A 17570-nucleotide genomic window follows, 5' to 3' on the forward strand; every position below is an offset into this window, starting at 1 on the left:
GGAGGAAGAGAGAGAGAGAGAAGAGGAGGAGGAAGAGAGAGAGAGAGAAGAGGAGAGTGAGAGAGAGAGAAGAGTAGGAGGAGGAAGAGAGAGAGAAGAGGAGGAGGAGGAGGAAGAGAAAGAGAGAGAAGAGGAGAGGGAGGAAGAGAGAGAGGAAGAGGAGGAGGAGGAAGAGAAAGAGAGAGAAGAGGAGAGGGAGGAAGAGAGAGAGGAAGAGGAGGAGGAGGAAGAGAAAGAGAGAGAAGAGGAGAGGGAGGAAGAGAGAGAGAGAGAGAAGAGGAGGAGGAGGAAGAGAAAGAGAGAGAAGAGGAGGAGGAGGAAGAGGAGTAGGAGGCACACAGCTGCTGGTAGCCAGGGACATGTAGCTAATCACAGCTGCATTGTTCCTGTCACTCACTTCTTTTGGATTTTTCATTATTTCATTTTTTTATTTTATTCAATCTATATCTATTTTATTTTTTCTTTGTTATAATTTAATGTACATTATCGCTGTCTTAGGGATGTCCAACACCTGAGTACCCTAAAAATAGAACACTTGCATGTCATCCTTTCATTAAATGCTTTTATCTCATCAGAGTTTAGCTATCTAATCTAATCAAATGTAATGTAAAATGGACACTATTTAAACGTTGTATCAATTCAATCATAATTTTGATCGACATTTCACTCACCGTCCAGTAGCAGGAAGTGGGCGTTTCCTATTGTGCCATCTCGTTGGCGGGCGGTAAGGCGGTAGACCACAGAGCCTGGTGCGGCGTCAGGTCCCACTGCGCCCAGGTAGGGCTGAGGGAACATGCCCCACTGCAGGTCTGCCAGGGTGGGCACACTAAGGGTCAGCCTGCAGAGGTACCACTCATCCCCTACAGACACAGAAAAGATAAAGAGATTAAGGGTCAGGGTCAAACGTCAAAGATAACAGTTGGTACAGTCAGGGGGACGTGGAATCACTACTAAGAGGTTGTCTGGATGAATTGTAGGCATATGAGCTAAATGCATTCTGGGAAAGTGGAGGGCTAGTGTCTGCTGAAGCCCCTAATCCTTTGATGATGATGTCATTGGGTCTGAGTCCTCCTTTTAGCCAAAAACAAACCATGTCTGTGCCACTTCCACCATTGGGCTTTGACTTTTCCAAACACATCCATCCATCTCTCCCTTTCAAAGTGTTTGCGATCCCTGGCACAATCTCCTTAATCTTATTTGCCTCTCAAAATCAATTTCCCAACAATCCGCTGGTGACCCCCGACGGCAGCCACAGCACTTGGATGACGCTGGGCCCATTCTCTGGGTGGAGACAAATGGCCAGATGCAACATGGCTGATAGGTTCTGTGTTTCCATCCCAGGCTGAAGGATTCTCCCTCCCTCGTCTGTTTCCTCACTAGCAGCTATCTGCTGTCTGAAACTGTCGCTTCCCCCAAGGCCTTAACAGTCAGTGAAAAGAATGACATTTTCTTTACAAACCCATCACCCTCTCTTTCTATCACTCTTCAGACGAGCATGTTTCCTACAAAACACACTGTCTGATAGCACACAGAGAGGGGGGAGAGAGAGAGAGAGAAGGGGAGAAATAGAGAGACAGGAAAGAGGTGGGGAGGGGCAGAAAGCAAGCAAGTGCTCTCGGAAGGTGTTCAGAAGTTCAGAAAAGACTCAGAGAAGGGGACTCCAGGCAAACAGACGCTGTGTGTTGTTGCTGTTTGTCGTCTGGTTTTGGGAGAGTTTGTTTTGTCTGCAGACTTGTGCTTCGTGTTGGAGCGAAGGAGAGACAACAGCAAATAAGAGGGAGCTTCACATCTGAGGGACGCAGGGAAGCGGCGGGTAAAAAGTGAGGGAGAAGAAAAGAGGAAGAGGGGAGGAAGACACAGGGGAGGGTGGAAGCCTTCTTGACAGGTCTTTTCAGCACAAGGCTCTAGATTCTTGTATTGCTATTTTGTAATTCAGTGGATGGACGTGGTTGTTTTGTTTGGCGCTGTTAGGCTTATACACCGGTTGGCTATGTATGAATTCCTCCACAGACATAATGACTCTTCATAATGACAGCGGTGTCTTGATCCTTGTTCCACGCGACTGAGCACGCACTAAGTACATGCCAAACACACGCATATATATACATAAATGCATACAAATGGCTGACTTAGGGTTGGCTCAGTGGGCTTTAACCATTAAACCGTGCCTGGGGGTCAAAAAGCAAGGAATGAGGAGAGATATAGGAGAGTTAAACACAAGTGTCAGTGTCATGACCATGGGAATGATCACTACCTGTACATATACTGCTCACAGAGGAGAGATGAATCTCTTACAGTACGTACATCCACCACAGGTCTCTCTCTCTCTCTCTCTCTCTCTGCTTCATCTGTCACCAGGGCCATCCATGCCTCTCTCTCCCTCTCTCTCTCTCTGCTTCATCTGTCACCAGGGCCATCCATGCCTCTCTCTCTCCTTCCCTTCCCTCTTTTCTCCACCAAACTAGCAGAACTAAAAGGCAGCCAACAGATCCACCTTGTCAGTGTTCTGTGAGAGTGGATCAGTCGACAAAGCGGGCAAAGCTCCACACGTGTCTGTTACCGCCTTTCTAATCCTCGTAAGATCCGACGGTAACCAGGCGAAATCGCCCCAGATACGATACACACCCGTATTAGTAGCCCAGTGACACTTGTCTGAGTCCACCCAAAGCTGTCTCCTCATTTGAATATCCATTTGGACGATGTCACGGATTGTTATGCAAATCGGGGAATAAAAGGGGAAAATTGTGTTTGTTTTCTTCCCCCTGATTTGATACACAGTGAATTAGAGATGCAGCCGTGCAAAAGAGGCCAGTGTTGACGGAGCGAGAATGAGATTGCATTCAAGTGGTCTTTATGTGTCTGACATCAGATGAAGATGACACATTTGAGTGGGGCCCAATTTGTGTCAGTACATTGACAGTGTTGTCCAATAACAACCTACCAAAATTGTATTGAGGCTTCAACTGAAGAAGAAGTAATGATGGAATGGGGAAGATTCTTTCAGACCTCCATGAAGTACCAACGTAAGGCAGGGGCTAGGAGTTGTCCTTTAACCATTACATGAAATAAAGGGGGTGATTGAGAGAGGGGACACCCATCCCATTTCCCCAAGCCCCCAGGTCCCTCTTGGCCCCTTGTGATCCCTCTCAGACCTGACAGAGATGGTGTCTGGTGGCGTGATGCCGCTAGAACACACACCTGTGAGAGGACTGGAGGGAGATCAGAGGTATCACTGTTACCTGAGACCACCTGAGGTACAATACAGAGGGTAAGAGTCATGCCGATGAGCTAGGATTCCACACACATACACACTGTTTGGTACATACATACACACAGATTTATACTCCCACAACGCCCCTGGGGAGGTCACATGGGTGTGTGTGTGTTTGTGTGAATGACAGCGTGGGATGTGTCGCCTTGGTGACTCACAGAGTGCAGGTGTTCCCATGAGTCCAGTCTCCGTGGCAGCAGGTTAAGTCTTTGTGACATTTGAACACACATGCATGCAGGCATCTCACGTAATTGCCTGTCCTTGCTGGCCTGGCAGGGAGTTGACACTGTGTGTGTGTGTGTGTGTGTGTGTGTGTGTGTGTGTGTGTGTGTGTGTGTGTGTGTGTGTGTCAGAATCTAAAAAGAGTCTCCCTTTCACGCATGATTAACTACTCAATGATGTGGATCTCACTTTTGTTTTAATGACATGCATAATTACGTTTCAAATCAAGAGCTTTTGTCTCCTCTAAAACCATGTGATACACAGTGAAATTCTTTAAGAGGAGACCAGTGTAAGGAGGAGATAGTGAGAGAGAGAGAAAGAGAGAGAGAGAGAGAGAGAGAGAGAGATAAAAATAGAGAGGGACAGAGGGAAAAGAGAGAGGGACAGATAGAGAAATAGATAGGGGGAAAGAGGGGGAGGGAGAGAGATAGAGAGAGAAAAGAGAGAGCGACAGAGAGAGAGAGAGAGAGATAGAGGGGGAGAGAGAGAGAGAGAGAGAGAGAGAGAGAGAGAGAAAAGAGAGAGTGACAGAGAAAAGGAGAGAGATAAAAGGAGATAGACAGGGAGAGATGCTCAACGTGTGAGAGAAACCACAGAGAAAGTTGTAACATCCTCAATACTTATATTACAGCTAGTTAGTGGATAATTGGCTGTGTCAATATTAGACCATCAAAAGAGACTGTCACCAAATCTTCAGTGGCCATTGGGTAGCTACTGAGAGGAATATTTTGAGGGAGGAGAGTCAGAGGGACAAACCACCTCTGTTGTACGAGCTGGGAACCCTGCTCCCCATCTGCTCCCTGGTAGCCAGTGGACTGAGGCGTTATGCATCCTAATTAATGATCTTCTAGACTGGCCCACTTTTCCCCCTGCATGCACACACAATTTTTTAAAACCTGATGGGTGGAGCAGAAAGAGAGAAGGAGAGAGAGAGCGAGAGAGAGAGAGAGAGAGAGAGAGGAAGAGATGAGAAGATAGAAGTCAAGAGAGATGAGAGAGAGATAACAACATAGAAAGGGGAGAATGGATGGAAACAGGAAATCATTATATTCACTCCCCTCTGTTCATTTAACACAGACAGCCTAATCTCACTGTGGACGTCCCCTGGTATTTCTGGTACCTAAAGTGGACAGAGGAACAGGACAGCCCTACTGTACTGATACCATCACTCCCCTCATTTCTCAAATCCTTTCATTTCTCCACATTTCACCCTCGGTTGACTTTTACTGCCCAAACCTAATGATATTCCAAACGCTCAACTGGTTTAACATAGCTAAGCAACCAGTCTGATGATGTAAATGCAATACTCCATGAAATACAAGAGAGAGACAGCAGGAATAAGTTATTCTATTTTCTCCCCTGACAAAGCCACAAACAAACAGGCATTGAGAAACATGAGGGGAAAATGAAAACATTTCAGCCACAGACAGAACTGTGCAGTGTGTGTGTTTGTTTTTGTGTTTGTGTGTGTGTTTGTGTGTGTGTGTGTGTGTTTTCTGATAAGCCCCGAGGCTGTGTGTGGATGGAGCCGTCCCCACTACACACTCATCCACACACAGACAATCAAATGCAGAGGAGACATAGCTGCTCATGTATGTCCCTGCATGTCCTGTGGAGTGACAGGGCATGATCCCGCCCTCTCTCTTACTCCTCCTGGACTCTGGTCTCCCAGCACCTCGTGATCACATTAGATCCTAACTAACTACCACAACCAATAGCCTCCCGTGTCATGCCTGTCTCTCTGGAATGAGAGGCCCACAGGGGGCTGCCCCCTCCTTGCCTGACCACAAATGTAGTATTTCACCACTCGAGGACTGTGGACGCCCGTGAGTAAGTGAGCGAGCGAGTCCTCACAGTCGACACAACACGGAAACTCAATTAGAGCCCTTCTGTGGTCGGGTGTGGATGGGGAATGGAGGGTTAGTGGAGGAACAGAGGTTATAATGGGGTTTCAGCTCCTAGCTACACTAATAGCATTCTCCACTCCACCCAGAGTGTGTGACCTCTCAAGGTGAGTTATCAACAGCAAGAGCCTCAGGCTGCTTCTACATGGGGTGTGTCTCCGTCAGAGGAGGCTGGCGGGAGGAGCTATAGGAGGACGGGCTTATTGTAATTGCTGGAATGGAATGAATGGAACAGACTCAAATATGTGCTTTTCATATGTTTTATGCTTTTGATTCCGTTCCATTATTCCATTCCATCCATTACAATGAGCCCGTCCTCCTATAGCTCCTCCCGCCAGCCCCCTCTGGTCTCCATAGTCTAAAATGGACTTCTCTCGGAGTTGATTTTCTGCATAACTCTGGTGCAGTTGGTGGTTGACTCGGTGGGCATGTTGTCTCCCTCCCACCGGCATCACTGGCCCACTGAGTCAGCCACAGCTATGACTCCTCACCAGATGGCGTCGACGGCACCATGTGGCGGGGAACATAAGAGCAATCAAACAAGACGCCTCTACACCAACTGTTTACATCAACTAACCATCTTATAATCTCTATCACTTATTTCTCCACAGGTAGATACAGTATATTCTCTTTTCTCATATCCAGTATTCATTAGTAAGTAGGGAAATGTATAGTGTGACAAGGGGTCATTTACTTCAGCACACTCACTGTGCTCGTACTTCCTAGTAAGCACTGCTCGTCCTCACTGCGGAGTATAGATTGCTTCCCCCCACCAACGACACTGGGATCGTCTGAACTCTCCCAACTCTATATGCGGCTGGCGTCGGCGCGGTAGAAGACAGAATCTGGGTGGATAAGCCGGATCCAGGGGTTTGATTTTTCCCAATAACTCCTAGGAATGGAATCAATCGCTCCAGAGGAGTTGAGAGGCTGGATCCAAAGCCGGAGTGAAAACCAAGCTCTCTGTCTTTGATGGCAGAGTGAAAAACAGTTGGATTTATTTATCTGATCCCCAATCTCGATGCTGTGTGAGAGGGGGTCTGCGAGGGAGGATTGGAGAAGGCCATCATGGGAAATTGGGTCAAAGGCCAAAGCCTGTCTGTGGAGCAGTGGTATGATGATACAACCGTGGCTCGTGCACACACACACACACGCACACGCGCACACGCACACACAAACTACTACTTCTATTCAGAGGCAAATCCACTCGTCTTGCCAACCAAATCCCCCCTAAACACTCACATACAGTATACATTCACATTAAGTCCCTGCCAGTGGAAGGGCAGTGACTATAGTTATTAAATGTCCTTGGGGAACTTTTCAATGCTGTCAGACTTCTTGTCATGAGGATTTTACAGTTGAATTCATTCTCCTTTAGTTTGTGTGGTTGAGTGTAGGAGGTACAGCTGCTGTAATCTCAACTGCCATAAGAGCAGTTTGTGATGGTGAGACTACTTCTGCAAGAGTTACGCCCAAAGATAAAATGAGAGAAGAAAGGAGAGAACATGAAAGAGTGGATAAAGCGACGCAAGGCTCAGTATTCCAAACTGTATTTTATAAAAAGTATTTCAAAGTCACCTCAGAGAGAGAGAAAATCTAAGAGAGAGACAGAGAGAGAGAATGCGTGAGAGTGTGTGTGGGAGAGAGAGAAAGAGAGAGACAGAGAGAGAAAGAGAGAGAAAGAAAGAGAGACGGCGAGAAAGAGAGAGTGTGTGGGAGAGAGAGAAAGACAGAGAGACAGAGAGACAGAGAGAGAGAGAGGAGAGAGAGAGAGAGAGAGAGAGACAGGAGAGAGAGAGACAGGAGAGAGAGAGAGAGAGAGAGAGAGGAGAGAGAGAGACAGGAGAGAGAGAGAAAGAGAATCAGAGGTCAAGAAAGAGAGAAAAACGACAGAGGGGTAGCTCTCAGAAGGTTTTCACTCATCTAACACTCATTCTTTCTTTTATGTCTTAAATCTCTCTCTACCCTTACCACCATACCTCAATAATTCAACTTTTACATCTACTGAAAAACCGACATATGCAGACTCTCACAAGCAGTGGAAGAAAATACATTGTGATCTAAAACATGGAAACTGTCGGTTAAATTATGAATATCTGAGGACTTTTGTCAGACATAAAAAAATAAAACAGTACATTTTTTAAGTGGCAACTCATTCGTTATTGATGTGTTATATCAAGAAATTTCTCTGTAGAAACTGACAATTGTGGAAGTGTGTTTAGGGAGGTGAGGTGTGTGTGTGTGTGTGTGTGTGTGTGTCTGCTTGTTGAGGGGTTATGTTGTATTTAATAGAATCAGCCATATAACTTTAAGTGAGCAACACAATCACATTTCATGTAGGCATTCACAGGTCCAAATTCAGTTGATTATCTCACTGTGTCAATGTCAACGTCAGCAGGAGGGTGTGAACAGCTGAACCCAGACCTGCCTACAGGATTTGGATCTGCCACAGCTGCCAACAGTGCCTGTCTTCAATCACCTGACATCTACACCAACCATGGGTGACAGACAGACCGATACACATACAGTGCTGTACATACACACACACACACACAAAGAGGTGTTATTGCAAACAAACACACACACACTTACCCAGATGTAGCGCTGATGGGCAAACACAAACACCTCAGGTGACATGGGGTTGAAAAGAACACAATGTGTGCGTGTTGTGTGTGTGTGTGTGTGTGTGTGTGTGTGTGTGTGTGTGTGTGTGTGTGTGTGTGTTTGTTCTGGTCAGGCACTGGTGGACAGGGACAGATAGGGGAGGCAAACTCCCTGACCCTGAGCATCTCATAGACTGCAAGAACACCACACTAGACAGCAAGCGACTTGCGTGTGTGCCTTCTGCCTTGAGTTGTGTGTGCCTGTGTGTGTCTCGCTCTGGTTGTCTGAGTGTGTTTGTGTGTGTCTGATTTCTTCACTTTCTGATGAGACTCCCTCTACTGGAGCTCTGGGGTGTGTGTGTGTGTGTGTGTGTGTGTGTGTGTGTGTGTGTGTGTGTGTGTGTGTGTGTGTGTGTGTGTGTGTGTGTGTGGTGTGTGTGTGTGTGTGTGTGTGTGTGTGTGTGTGTGTGTGTGTGTGAAAACTCTGATCCCTTATCAGCAACCATCATATGGATCAACAAAGAAACAACAACAAAGGAGGAAAAACACTACTGAGCCTGGCTGTGTGTTATTGTGTGAGTGGCTGTGTGTTATTGTGTAAGTGGCTGTGTGTTATTGTGTGAGTGGCTGTGTGTTATTGTGTGAGTGGCTGTGTGTTATTGTGTGAGTGGCTGTGTGTTATTGTGTGAGTGGCTGTGTGTTATTGTGTGAGTGGCTGTGTGTTATTGTGTGAGTGGCTGTGTGTTATTGTGTGAGTGGCTGTGTGTTATTGTGTGTGTGGCTGTGTGTTATTGTGTGAGTGGCTGTGTGTTATTGTGTGAGTGGCTGTGTGTTATTGTGTGAGTGGCTGTGTGTTATTGTGTGAGTGGCTGTGTGTTATTGTGTGAGTGGCTGTGTGTTATTGTGTGAGTGGCTGTGTGTTATTGTGTGAGTGGCTGTGTGTTATTGTGTGAGTGGCTGTGTGTTATTGTGTGAGTGGCTGTGTGTTATTGTGTGAGTGGCTGTGTGTTATTGTGTGAGTGGCTGTGTGTTATTGTGTGAGTGGCTGTGTGTTATTGTGTGAGTGGCTGTGTGTTATTGTGTGAGTGGCTGTGTGTTATTGTGTGAGTGGCTGTGTGTTATTGTGTGAGTGGCTGTGTGTTATTGTGTGAGTGGCTGTGTGTTATTGTGTGAGTGGCTGTGTGTTATTGTGTGAGTGGCTGTGTGTTATTGTGTGAGTGGCTGTGTGTTATTGTGTGTGTGGCTGTGTGTTATTGTGTGAGTGGCTGTGTGTTATTGTGTGAGTGGCTGTGTGTTATTGTGTGAGTGGCTGTGTGTTATTGTGTGAGTGGCTGTGTGTTATTGTGTGAGTGGCTGTGTGTTATTGTTATTGTGTGAGTGGCTGTGTGTTATTGTGTGAGTGGCTGTGTGTTATTGTGTGAGTGGCTGTGTGTTATTGTGTGAGTGGCTGTGTGTTATTGTGTGAGTGGCTGTGTGTTATTGTGTTATTGTGTGTGTGTGTGTGTGGGTGTGTATGTTTGTGTGTGTGATGTGTGCCCATGCTTGTGTGTGACTGTTCGCGTGTACACACCAGAGCCAGGAAGAGGATTGAGGGAACTGAGACGCACCAAAGCCAATGTTCCAACTATTTCCCATTCAGGTGAAATAGCCTGATTTTCCACCCAAGTGACTCCGTATGGGAGTTGTGGGATCAAATCCCTGAGACCAATGCTGGCCCGCTGAGCTAGCCCACACAAACAGGGGCTTCCCACAGACACACACAGGGGCATCTGAAAGCCCATCTTTTCAAGCATGGGGTCATGATAGACATAAAGGGTTTTCTGTGTTGGTGCAACATGGGTGACGGGAGACGAGACCTGGGGTGTAAATTATAGGTTGGCTTGGTACCCACATATGACCTGTGGGTACCAAGCTGTGATACACATAGATCCAACACACACACACACACACACACACACACACACACACACAGAACACAAGAAAACTCCCACCCATGCACCACACACACACACACATACACACACCCCCAAAGAGCAGTGACAAGGCCTAGTGATCAAAGGAGCAGATTTGCTCCATTGTTTGCATAAATAGCCAGCAGAAGCTGTTTAGAGAGAGTGCTAAGCCCACCAAAGAGCTTTTCAATACCACACTGGACCCTACTTATGGAAAGGAACACACAACAATAGGGCAGATATTCAACCAATCTGGTTCAATCGTCTAAAGCCGGCGAAGCCGCCACTTTGGCTTCCTCATAATAGAGGAGCAGGGTTTCCCCTAAACATCGCTTAGGCAAGGCGGGCTGCCACCTTACTCTGTTGCTTGTTGGCTTACAAACTTTGGGTTTTGTTCAGTTGGACTCAGTTTGAAGAGGACATGCTAGTGTCTGCTTCCATGGGTTGTTGCTTGGTGAGACTCCGCTCGAGAAAACAATACTTGGGGAAACACTTAAAGGGAGAGACAGAAAGGTCAAGTCCCTACTTGTTTTTGAATGAGTTTGTTTTTTCCCTTGTTTTGCTCGTTGTTCTATAGCTTTTTCCGGCCCCCATTCTGACGTCTTGCCATCTTTCATTCTGTCATTCTCACTCAAACTCTTGAACTCTCTCTCTCAACCTCCCTCTCTGACTGTATTTCTCTCTGTTTCCTTCCTTTCTCTTTATTCTCCTCACTCTCTTCTTGAAGTATTAGACCAGGGTCTTGAGTATCTCCACCGGGGAGTTTTAGCCAATAATAGACCGAATTACTTCTCACACAGATTCCCCAAAATAAAGAGCAACCACTTTCTCCTTTCCTCAAACACTCTTTTTTCATGTTACCTCTTTCTCCCTATCGGATCCAGCATGCCTTGGGAGCTCCAGCAACCAGATATACAACTAACGTGGACCTGGAAAACCATCCAGGTAATTGATCTATGTGACTAAGGAGCAGCACACATTACAGTGTTAGCGTTAGTACAGTACGTAGCATGGCTCGGGGTGTTCCACCGTGGACGTGAAGGGGCTGACGGTGGCTAGGCTAATTGCTGTGGAAGTGTGGTGGGGGTGATTAAGCTCACAGAGCGAAGTGCCTGTTCCTCTAATGAGAGCAGCTGTCGAGGCACAGGACCCTTTGATAGTGCGGGGGTGTCTCCGTGTCCTAGGACCCCCTGCTTCTATGCACACACACACACACAACACACACATTACACACACATAACACACACACACACACACGCACACACCCCCCAGGATAGAGGCAGCAGGTAGCCTAATGGTTAGAGCGTTGGGCCAGTAACCGAAAGGTTGCTGGATTGAATCCCCGAGCTGACAAGGTAAGAATCTGTCGTTCTGCCCCTGAAGAAGGCAGTTAACCCACTGTTCCCCGGTAGGCCGTCATTGTAAATAAGAATTTGTTCTTATCTGACTTGCCTAGTTAAATAAAGGTTAAATAAAAATAGAGAACAGAAATAATCTCCTCTTAGTGGTACTCGTTTTCTCTTTTCTCCCTTTACCATGACTCATCTTCTACCCATTTCTGAATTCCTTTTTTATTTTCTTAGTTGTTCTGTCTCTCTCATCAGCTCTCTTGCTCCTTCACTCTCTTCCCTTCTAGACTTGAGCCTCCGCTTTGTCTCCCTGTCGAAGCCTCCTCCGTTTCCTGCCCTCTTCTGTCCTCATCTTCTCCCCTTCCCTCCAGGCCTCTCTCCTCTTCTGTCCTCCTCTCTCCTCTTCTGTCCTCCTCTCTCCTCTTCTGTCCTCCTCTCTCCTCTTCTGTCCTCCTCTCTCCTCTTCTGTCCTCCTCTCTCTAATCTTCCCCTCCTCTGCCTTCTTCCCTCCTGCTGTGTGTCTGTCAGGCACGTCAATCAGAAGCCTCCTGTGGACCAGGGTCAGTGACCTGTCCCCTGGGTTAATCCAAGTCACAGACCCAGTATCCACTCCCTTAGTCATATGACTTGTAAATACAGATGTAGGATCTTAATTTAAGCCATTGTGCTACAGCAGGAAAATAATCCTGTAGTAACAAGGCATTTTTATTATTATGTGGATTATAGTTATTGGACATATTTGTAGGGCTTGATACATTTTCAGTAAGAGAAAATCAAGTCTGAAATGTGTGGAAATTACAAACTTCAGAAGCCTTTTTAAACCTCAAATACACTACAAGTTTAAAATGCCCTGCATTGCAGGAAAGTTCTCCTGCAACAGGGTGATCAAATTAAGATCCTAAATCTGTACGGGACAAGTAAACAATGATATGGAAAGTTGATTCAATGAATTTCAACTTTCAATCCTTCATTTGTGAAGGCAAATTTTCTCAATTTGATTAATCGCTGCAAAATACTATAGCAGCACAAACTATACCATCTGGACAGCAGTAATATGCTACATTCTGACTCAACACCACACACATAACGTTGCATCAAGTGTGGAACTTTAATGCCAGGGACACAATCGCTGACTCAACACCAGACACACTGTGTTGGAGCTGAGCGCAGTATGGCACCATGACGTGTCACCATCTGAGCGCAGATCCGGAACCAAATAACATCAAACACCAGATCTGATGCAACTCTAGAGGCTACTGCTGCATGTCACTGACTCAAAGCTAAAGGACATCAAAAAACACATCAAGCAAAAAGAAAATAGGACTTTATATACAGTAAAAGCCAGAAACGTCATATGTTGGTCACTCACATATACTGTTTTAAAAATATATATATTTTCCTTCAATTCGCAAAAGGCTGAATGTATCTCACAGGAGAAAACATCCGAGCGAGTGAAACAGCGCCCCTCTGTCTCTCTATGTGTAGGCCATCTAGCTGATGCTGTCTGGTCCAAACAGGTATGACATTGTTGCTGCCCGTAGCATGGAAGGCAAGAGAAACCATCGAGCATCTGGCTTCTCTTGACCCAAAAATTATAGGGCCTCTTGAGTGGCTCAGCAGTCTAAGGCACTGCATCGCAGTGTTGAGGTGTCACTACAGCCAGAGGTTCGATCCCAGCCTGGGGTTTGATCATAGGGCGGCATACATTTGGCCCAGCTTTGTCTGGGTTAGGGGAGGGTTTGGCCAGGGGGGCTTTACATGGCTCATTGTGCTCTAGTGACTCCTAGTGGCGGGCCAGGTGCCTGCAGGCTGACTTCAGTTGTCAGTTGAACGGTGTTTCCTCCAACACATTGGTGCGGCTGGCTCCCGGGTTAAGCGAGCGTGTGTTAAGAAGTGTGGTTTGGTGGGTCATGTTTCAGATTACGCATGACTTGACCTTCGCCTCTCCCGAGCCAGTTGGGGAGTTGCAGCGATGAGACAAGATCAGAATATCACGAAACTGGAGAGAAAAATGATCCGTACTGTCTAATGATTATAACGCCGATTCTGATCCAACCCTTAACTCATACATTGTTGTACCCCTGACCTGAGAGGATGGAAGTTCAATATGTTGCTAGACGTAGAAGGCTCATGTTAACTGGCTAACGTTGCCCATGAATGGAAGTTAGGCTAGCGAGCAAGCATTTTAGCTAGGTAGCCGAGGACAACAAAAAATGTAAGTGTATGACAGAGTGATTGACCGTTTCGTCAACATGAAAGAGGAGGATGGTATTGGCGTTTCTCTACAAGTAGGGTGAGTCAACATGTTATTCATGCACACACACACACACACACACACGGAATCTCGCACACACAAATCAGGACCATGGACATCCACATCATATTTAGCTTACGTTGATTGGACTAAATAGTTTTTGGTATCTTTTAGTTGTCACTGTATTAGACTAAGCATAGTTGATTAGATGTTGAAATGTTGAAGCTGAAATGTTGCTGGAATAGTGGAGGCAGCGCCTGTTTTCTTTGTGACTTGTGGTAACTCTCTGTGGTTCTAAATCAATAGTTGTTTAGTGGTCCGAGCATTAACTTGCTTGACCATGCTGTAAGTCATGTAACTCTCTGTTACTGTACATGCAATATGCTTTGTGGACTTCACTGGGCAGATGCTCTATCTGGTTTTGTGATGAAACTAAGGTGTGGTTGAATTTATTCTGCCACTGTGTCTTCTTATTGTCGCAAGGCATATGAACTGACAGGTTATAGAGCAAACAACGCAATAATCACAACACATAGGTTGTAATATGGCTTTTATGGGGGGGGGGGGGGGGGACTTGGCTTCCAAACACGGCTCCTGGAAACCATTCTACTGATCTGAATGTACAGTAGTTGTTGAACCATAGAGGAACCATACCTTGACTCCAGCTGTGTAGACTAACAAAGCACCGTCTCCGGGTGCTTTTTCTCCCCAACATGCTGTGAAACCGTGGACAGGTGGAAACACACTTCATAGCATAAGGACTATTTGCAATTCAATGAGAGAGCAGGATGAGAGCGTTAGCTGTACACTGCCTCATCACGAGGAGAGTTGAAGTAGAGAGAGAGGGAGCGAGAGAGAGGTGCTGGAGGAGGAGAGAAAAAGACAAAGATACTCCAAAGGGATGAGAGGGAAAAGGGAGAGAGAATACAGTTGAGAGAGGAATGAAGAGAAAGAGGAATATAGAGAAAAAATGTGAGAAAACGAGCAGAGAGAGAGAGAGCGAGGCAGATCGGGGGAAAAGAGGAAAATGAGAGAGAAAGAGAAATAAAGTGAGTTATGTTAATAGGCTTTGCTCCCAGAGCTGGCCACTCGCTGTGTTAATGACAACTTCACTAATGTGCACAATTAATAAGAGACTGGCTTCCCAGCCTAATGTTGATACAGATATATGCAAAGGGGAAGAACAGCAGCGGATGCACTCCTGGTAAGTGCCTTAACGCGCCTGTTATTGTACAGCAACGACAAACAGCATCTGATTAGAGGGGCGCGATAATAGGCAACAGATTTGGTCCGGGCCCAATGAATTATTTAACAAGCTCCGTGTGGTCGCTCTCTCTCACTCCGTCTTTCTTTCAAAGTGCCCACCCGCGAGCGTTTCCTTATGTGTGGCGTTGATTAATACCGGGACTGTATCTGGGCCGTGCGACCATTCGTCTGCATTAAAGTGCGCGTTTCACTGTTTTTCGCCTCTCTCTCTCTCTCTCTCTCTCTCTCTCGCTCTTTCTCGCTCTCTCTCGCTCTCTCTCTATCTCTCGCTCTCTCTCTCTCTCTCTATCTCTCGCTCTCTCTCTCGCTCTCTCTCTCTCTAGCTCTCTCTCTCTCTCTCTCGCTCTCTCTCTCTCTCTCTCTATCTCTCGCTCTCTCTCTATCTCTCGCTCTCTCTCTCTCTCTCTCTCTCTCGCTCTCTCTCTCTCTATCTCTCGCTCTCTCTCTCTCTCGCTCTCTCTCTCTCTCTCTCTATCTCTCGCTCTCTCTCTATCTCTCGCTCTCTCTCTCTCTCTCTATCTCTCGCTCTCTCTCTCTCGCTCTCTCGTTCTCGTTTTTTGCTTACGAGAGCTTTTCGTCCCCAAGAGTGCGACTTGCACAGCACACCCAAAGCGAGAGGCGCATTTTCTTCCGTAAATAACTGACAAGCAGACGCCCCACACAAACACACTGTGTGTGTCTATGTCTGTGTGTAAGGGTCTCCCACAGTGTGTGGGTCCTACACACCCTGGCTGTCGTTTAGGCAGATCGGAACCGAGTCTCCCTCCATCACCTTTAATCAGGTCTTTTCATGCACTGTTCCCACTCTCAGACAGCAGTAATGAATTCACCCCACTGACACTGGAGCCTCTCTCACTCACACACACACACACACACACACACACACACACACACACACACACACACACACACACACACACACACCACACACACACACACACACACACACACACACACACACACACACACAGAGGGAGAGAGAGAGAGCAAGATAGTGAGGCAGAAACAGAGTGTCTATGCCTGTGAGAGAAAGAGAGAAAGCAGAGAGAGGGAGAAAGCGAGAGAATGAGCGAAAGAGAGAGAGAGAGAGAGAGAGAGAGAGAGAGAGAGAGAGAGAGAGAGAGAGCTCTTGAAGAGGTCTCCAGGTTCCCTGGTCCAGCCTATTAAGTCTCTCCTAAGTTTCATAATTTGCCGTATAAATATTCAACATCCTCAGCTAAGGTCAGCGGTGTCCTAACAAAAACTGTCCTAATGATAAAAACTGAGCCTCGCTCCACTTCACCTTCCTCTCCACCACAACCCTCTGCTCACTTCACCTACTTCCTCTCCACCACAACCCTCTGCTCACTTCACCTACTTCCTCTCCACCACAACCCTCTGCTCACTTCACCTACTTTCCCAGTCACCAATTATTCCTCCAAACCTCTGCTATCTGAGATAGGAAACAAACCGAAGAGGAAAAACAAATCCCTTCATTTTACCTTTTGCCATAAAAAAGAAAACTGCAGAGCTCTTGTTCTCGTCTGGTAAGGGGTTTGGGGGTCCATCTGCAGAGAGAGGCCCACCCCCTGGTTACCCACAGTGCCGAGCATACGCATGTTTGTTTGCACGTCTCGCATCTCCAATGTGTTGAAACCGAGCGAGGGGAAAAAAAAGATTAAAATGAAAACAAAAGAAGTCGACTCCGCATACGACTCCGCATACCAGTTCACACCTCGACTGCCTTCCCACAACAGGGGAAAATATTTTTGCATATCGGTTTAAAAATACATTTAAAAGGCCTACAGCTTAATGCCAAATGCCTACCGACACACGCTTATTATAAACATATTTAAACAGAATGAGAGAAAGTCAGTCAGAAATAAGGAGGGGAGCTGCACAGTTGAGAGAGAAAGAAAGAGAGAGAGAAGGAGAGAGAGAATAAGAGGGAATAAGAGAGGGAATAAGAGGGGGAATAAGAGAGGGAATAAGAGAGGGAGAGGGCTGTGTTATTTATCTGGGTCCTACAGAGAGAGGATTAGGGATGACTGATGCATGTTTGCCTGTGGGAAGACTGGCATAGCAGCACCAACACAACAATAGCACAACATCAGGGCACAACCCTGAGTCACCAACTGGAGAAAAAGAGAGGAGAAGAGATGGAAAGCACACTGGCAAGAGGAGATAGAGCAGTGAAGACACAGTACATGAGAGAGTCCTATACTTCCCCTCTTCTCCCTTCATGGGGTGCATCATAGCCTGCATGGAGAGTACAAGTCTATTGTACCAACTCCTAGTGTCCAGCCTGGATTTCACCCGGCCATGCTAGCCTTGCATCAGGCAACATAAACCCCCCATACGTACGTACGTACGCACACTCGGACACACACACGCACACGCACACACACACACTCCATCCAGTTTTGCTCTCCCTACCCATCTGCCTGCCTGATAGCACTACAGCACTAACTCAGACGTTCCTCACAAGGAGGTGATATCGATGTTAACCTGTTTCCTCCTTTCCTCACCACTGTTTCCTCACATTAAAGAGCATTCAGGTCTACTGCAGGAGCTGCAGGATGTAGCCGTAGAGAGAGGAAGGGGGAGAGAGGGAAAGAGAGAGATAGAAACAGGGAAAGAAGGAGAGAGAGACTGGAAAGAGAGAGTGAAAAAGAAAGAGAGACAGGTAGAGAAAGAAAAGAGGGACAGAGGGAGAGAGAGGAAGGGAAAGAGAGATTCTCTGGCTGGATAGCAGGTGATCGATAGGAAG

The 17570-nt window shown here is 46.6% G+C and overlaps 1 protein-coding gene across 1 annotated transcript in view; it reads right to left on the minus strand.

Annotated features, from left to right (window-relative positions):
• Positions 1–17570, minus strand: part of LOC115179618 (neural-cadherin-like) — a 114230-nt gene that overhangs the window by 57515 nt on the left and 39145 nt on the right. The window contains exon 2 of the mRNA XM_029741252.1: positions 672–860. Within this exon, the coding sequence (XP_029597112.1) occupies positions 672–860 (189 nt within the window). The remainder of the gene's footprint in view (positions 1–671; positions 861–17570) is intronic.

The sequence above is a fragment of the Salmo trutta genome, chromosome 3, assembly GCF_901001165.1.
Source record: "Salmo trutta chromosome 3, fSalTru1.1, whole genome shotgun sequence".
In the NCBI taxonomy this organism is placed as follows: domain Eukaryota; kingdom Metazoa; phylum Chordata; class Actinopteri; order Salmoniformes; family Salmonidae; genus Salmo; species Salmo trutta.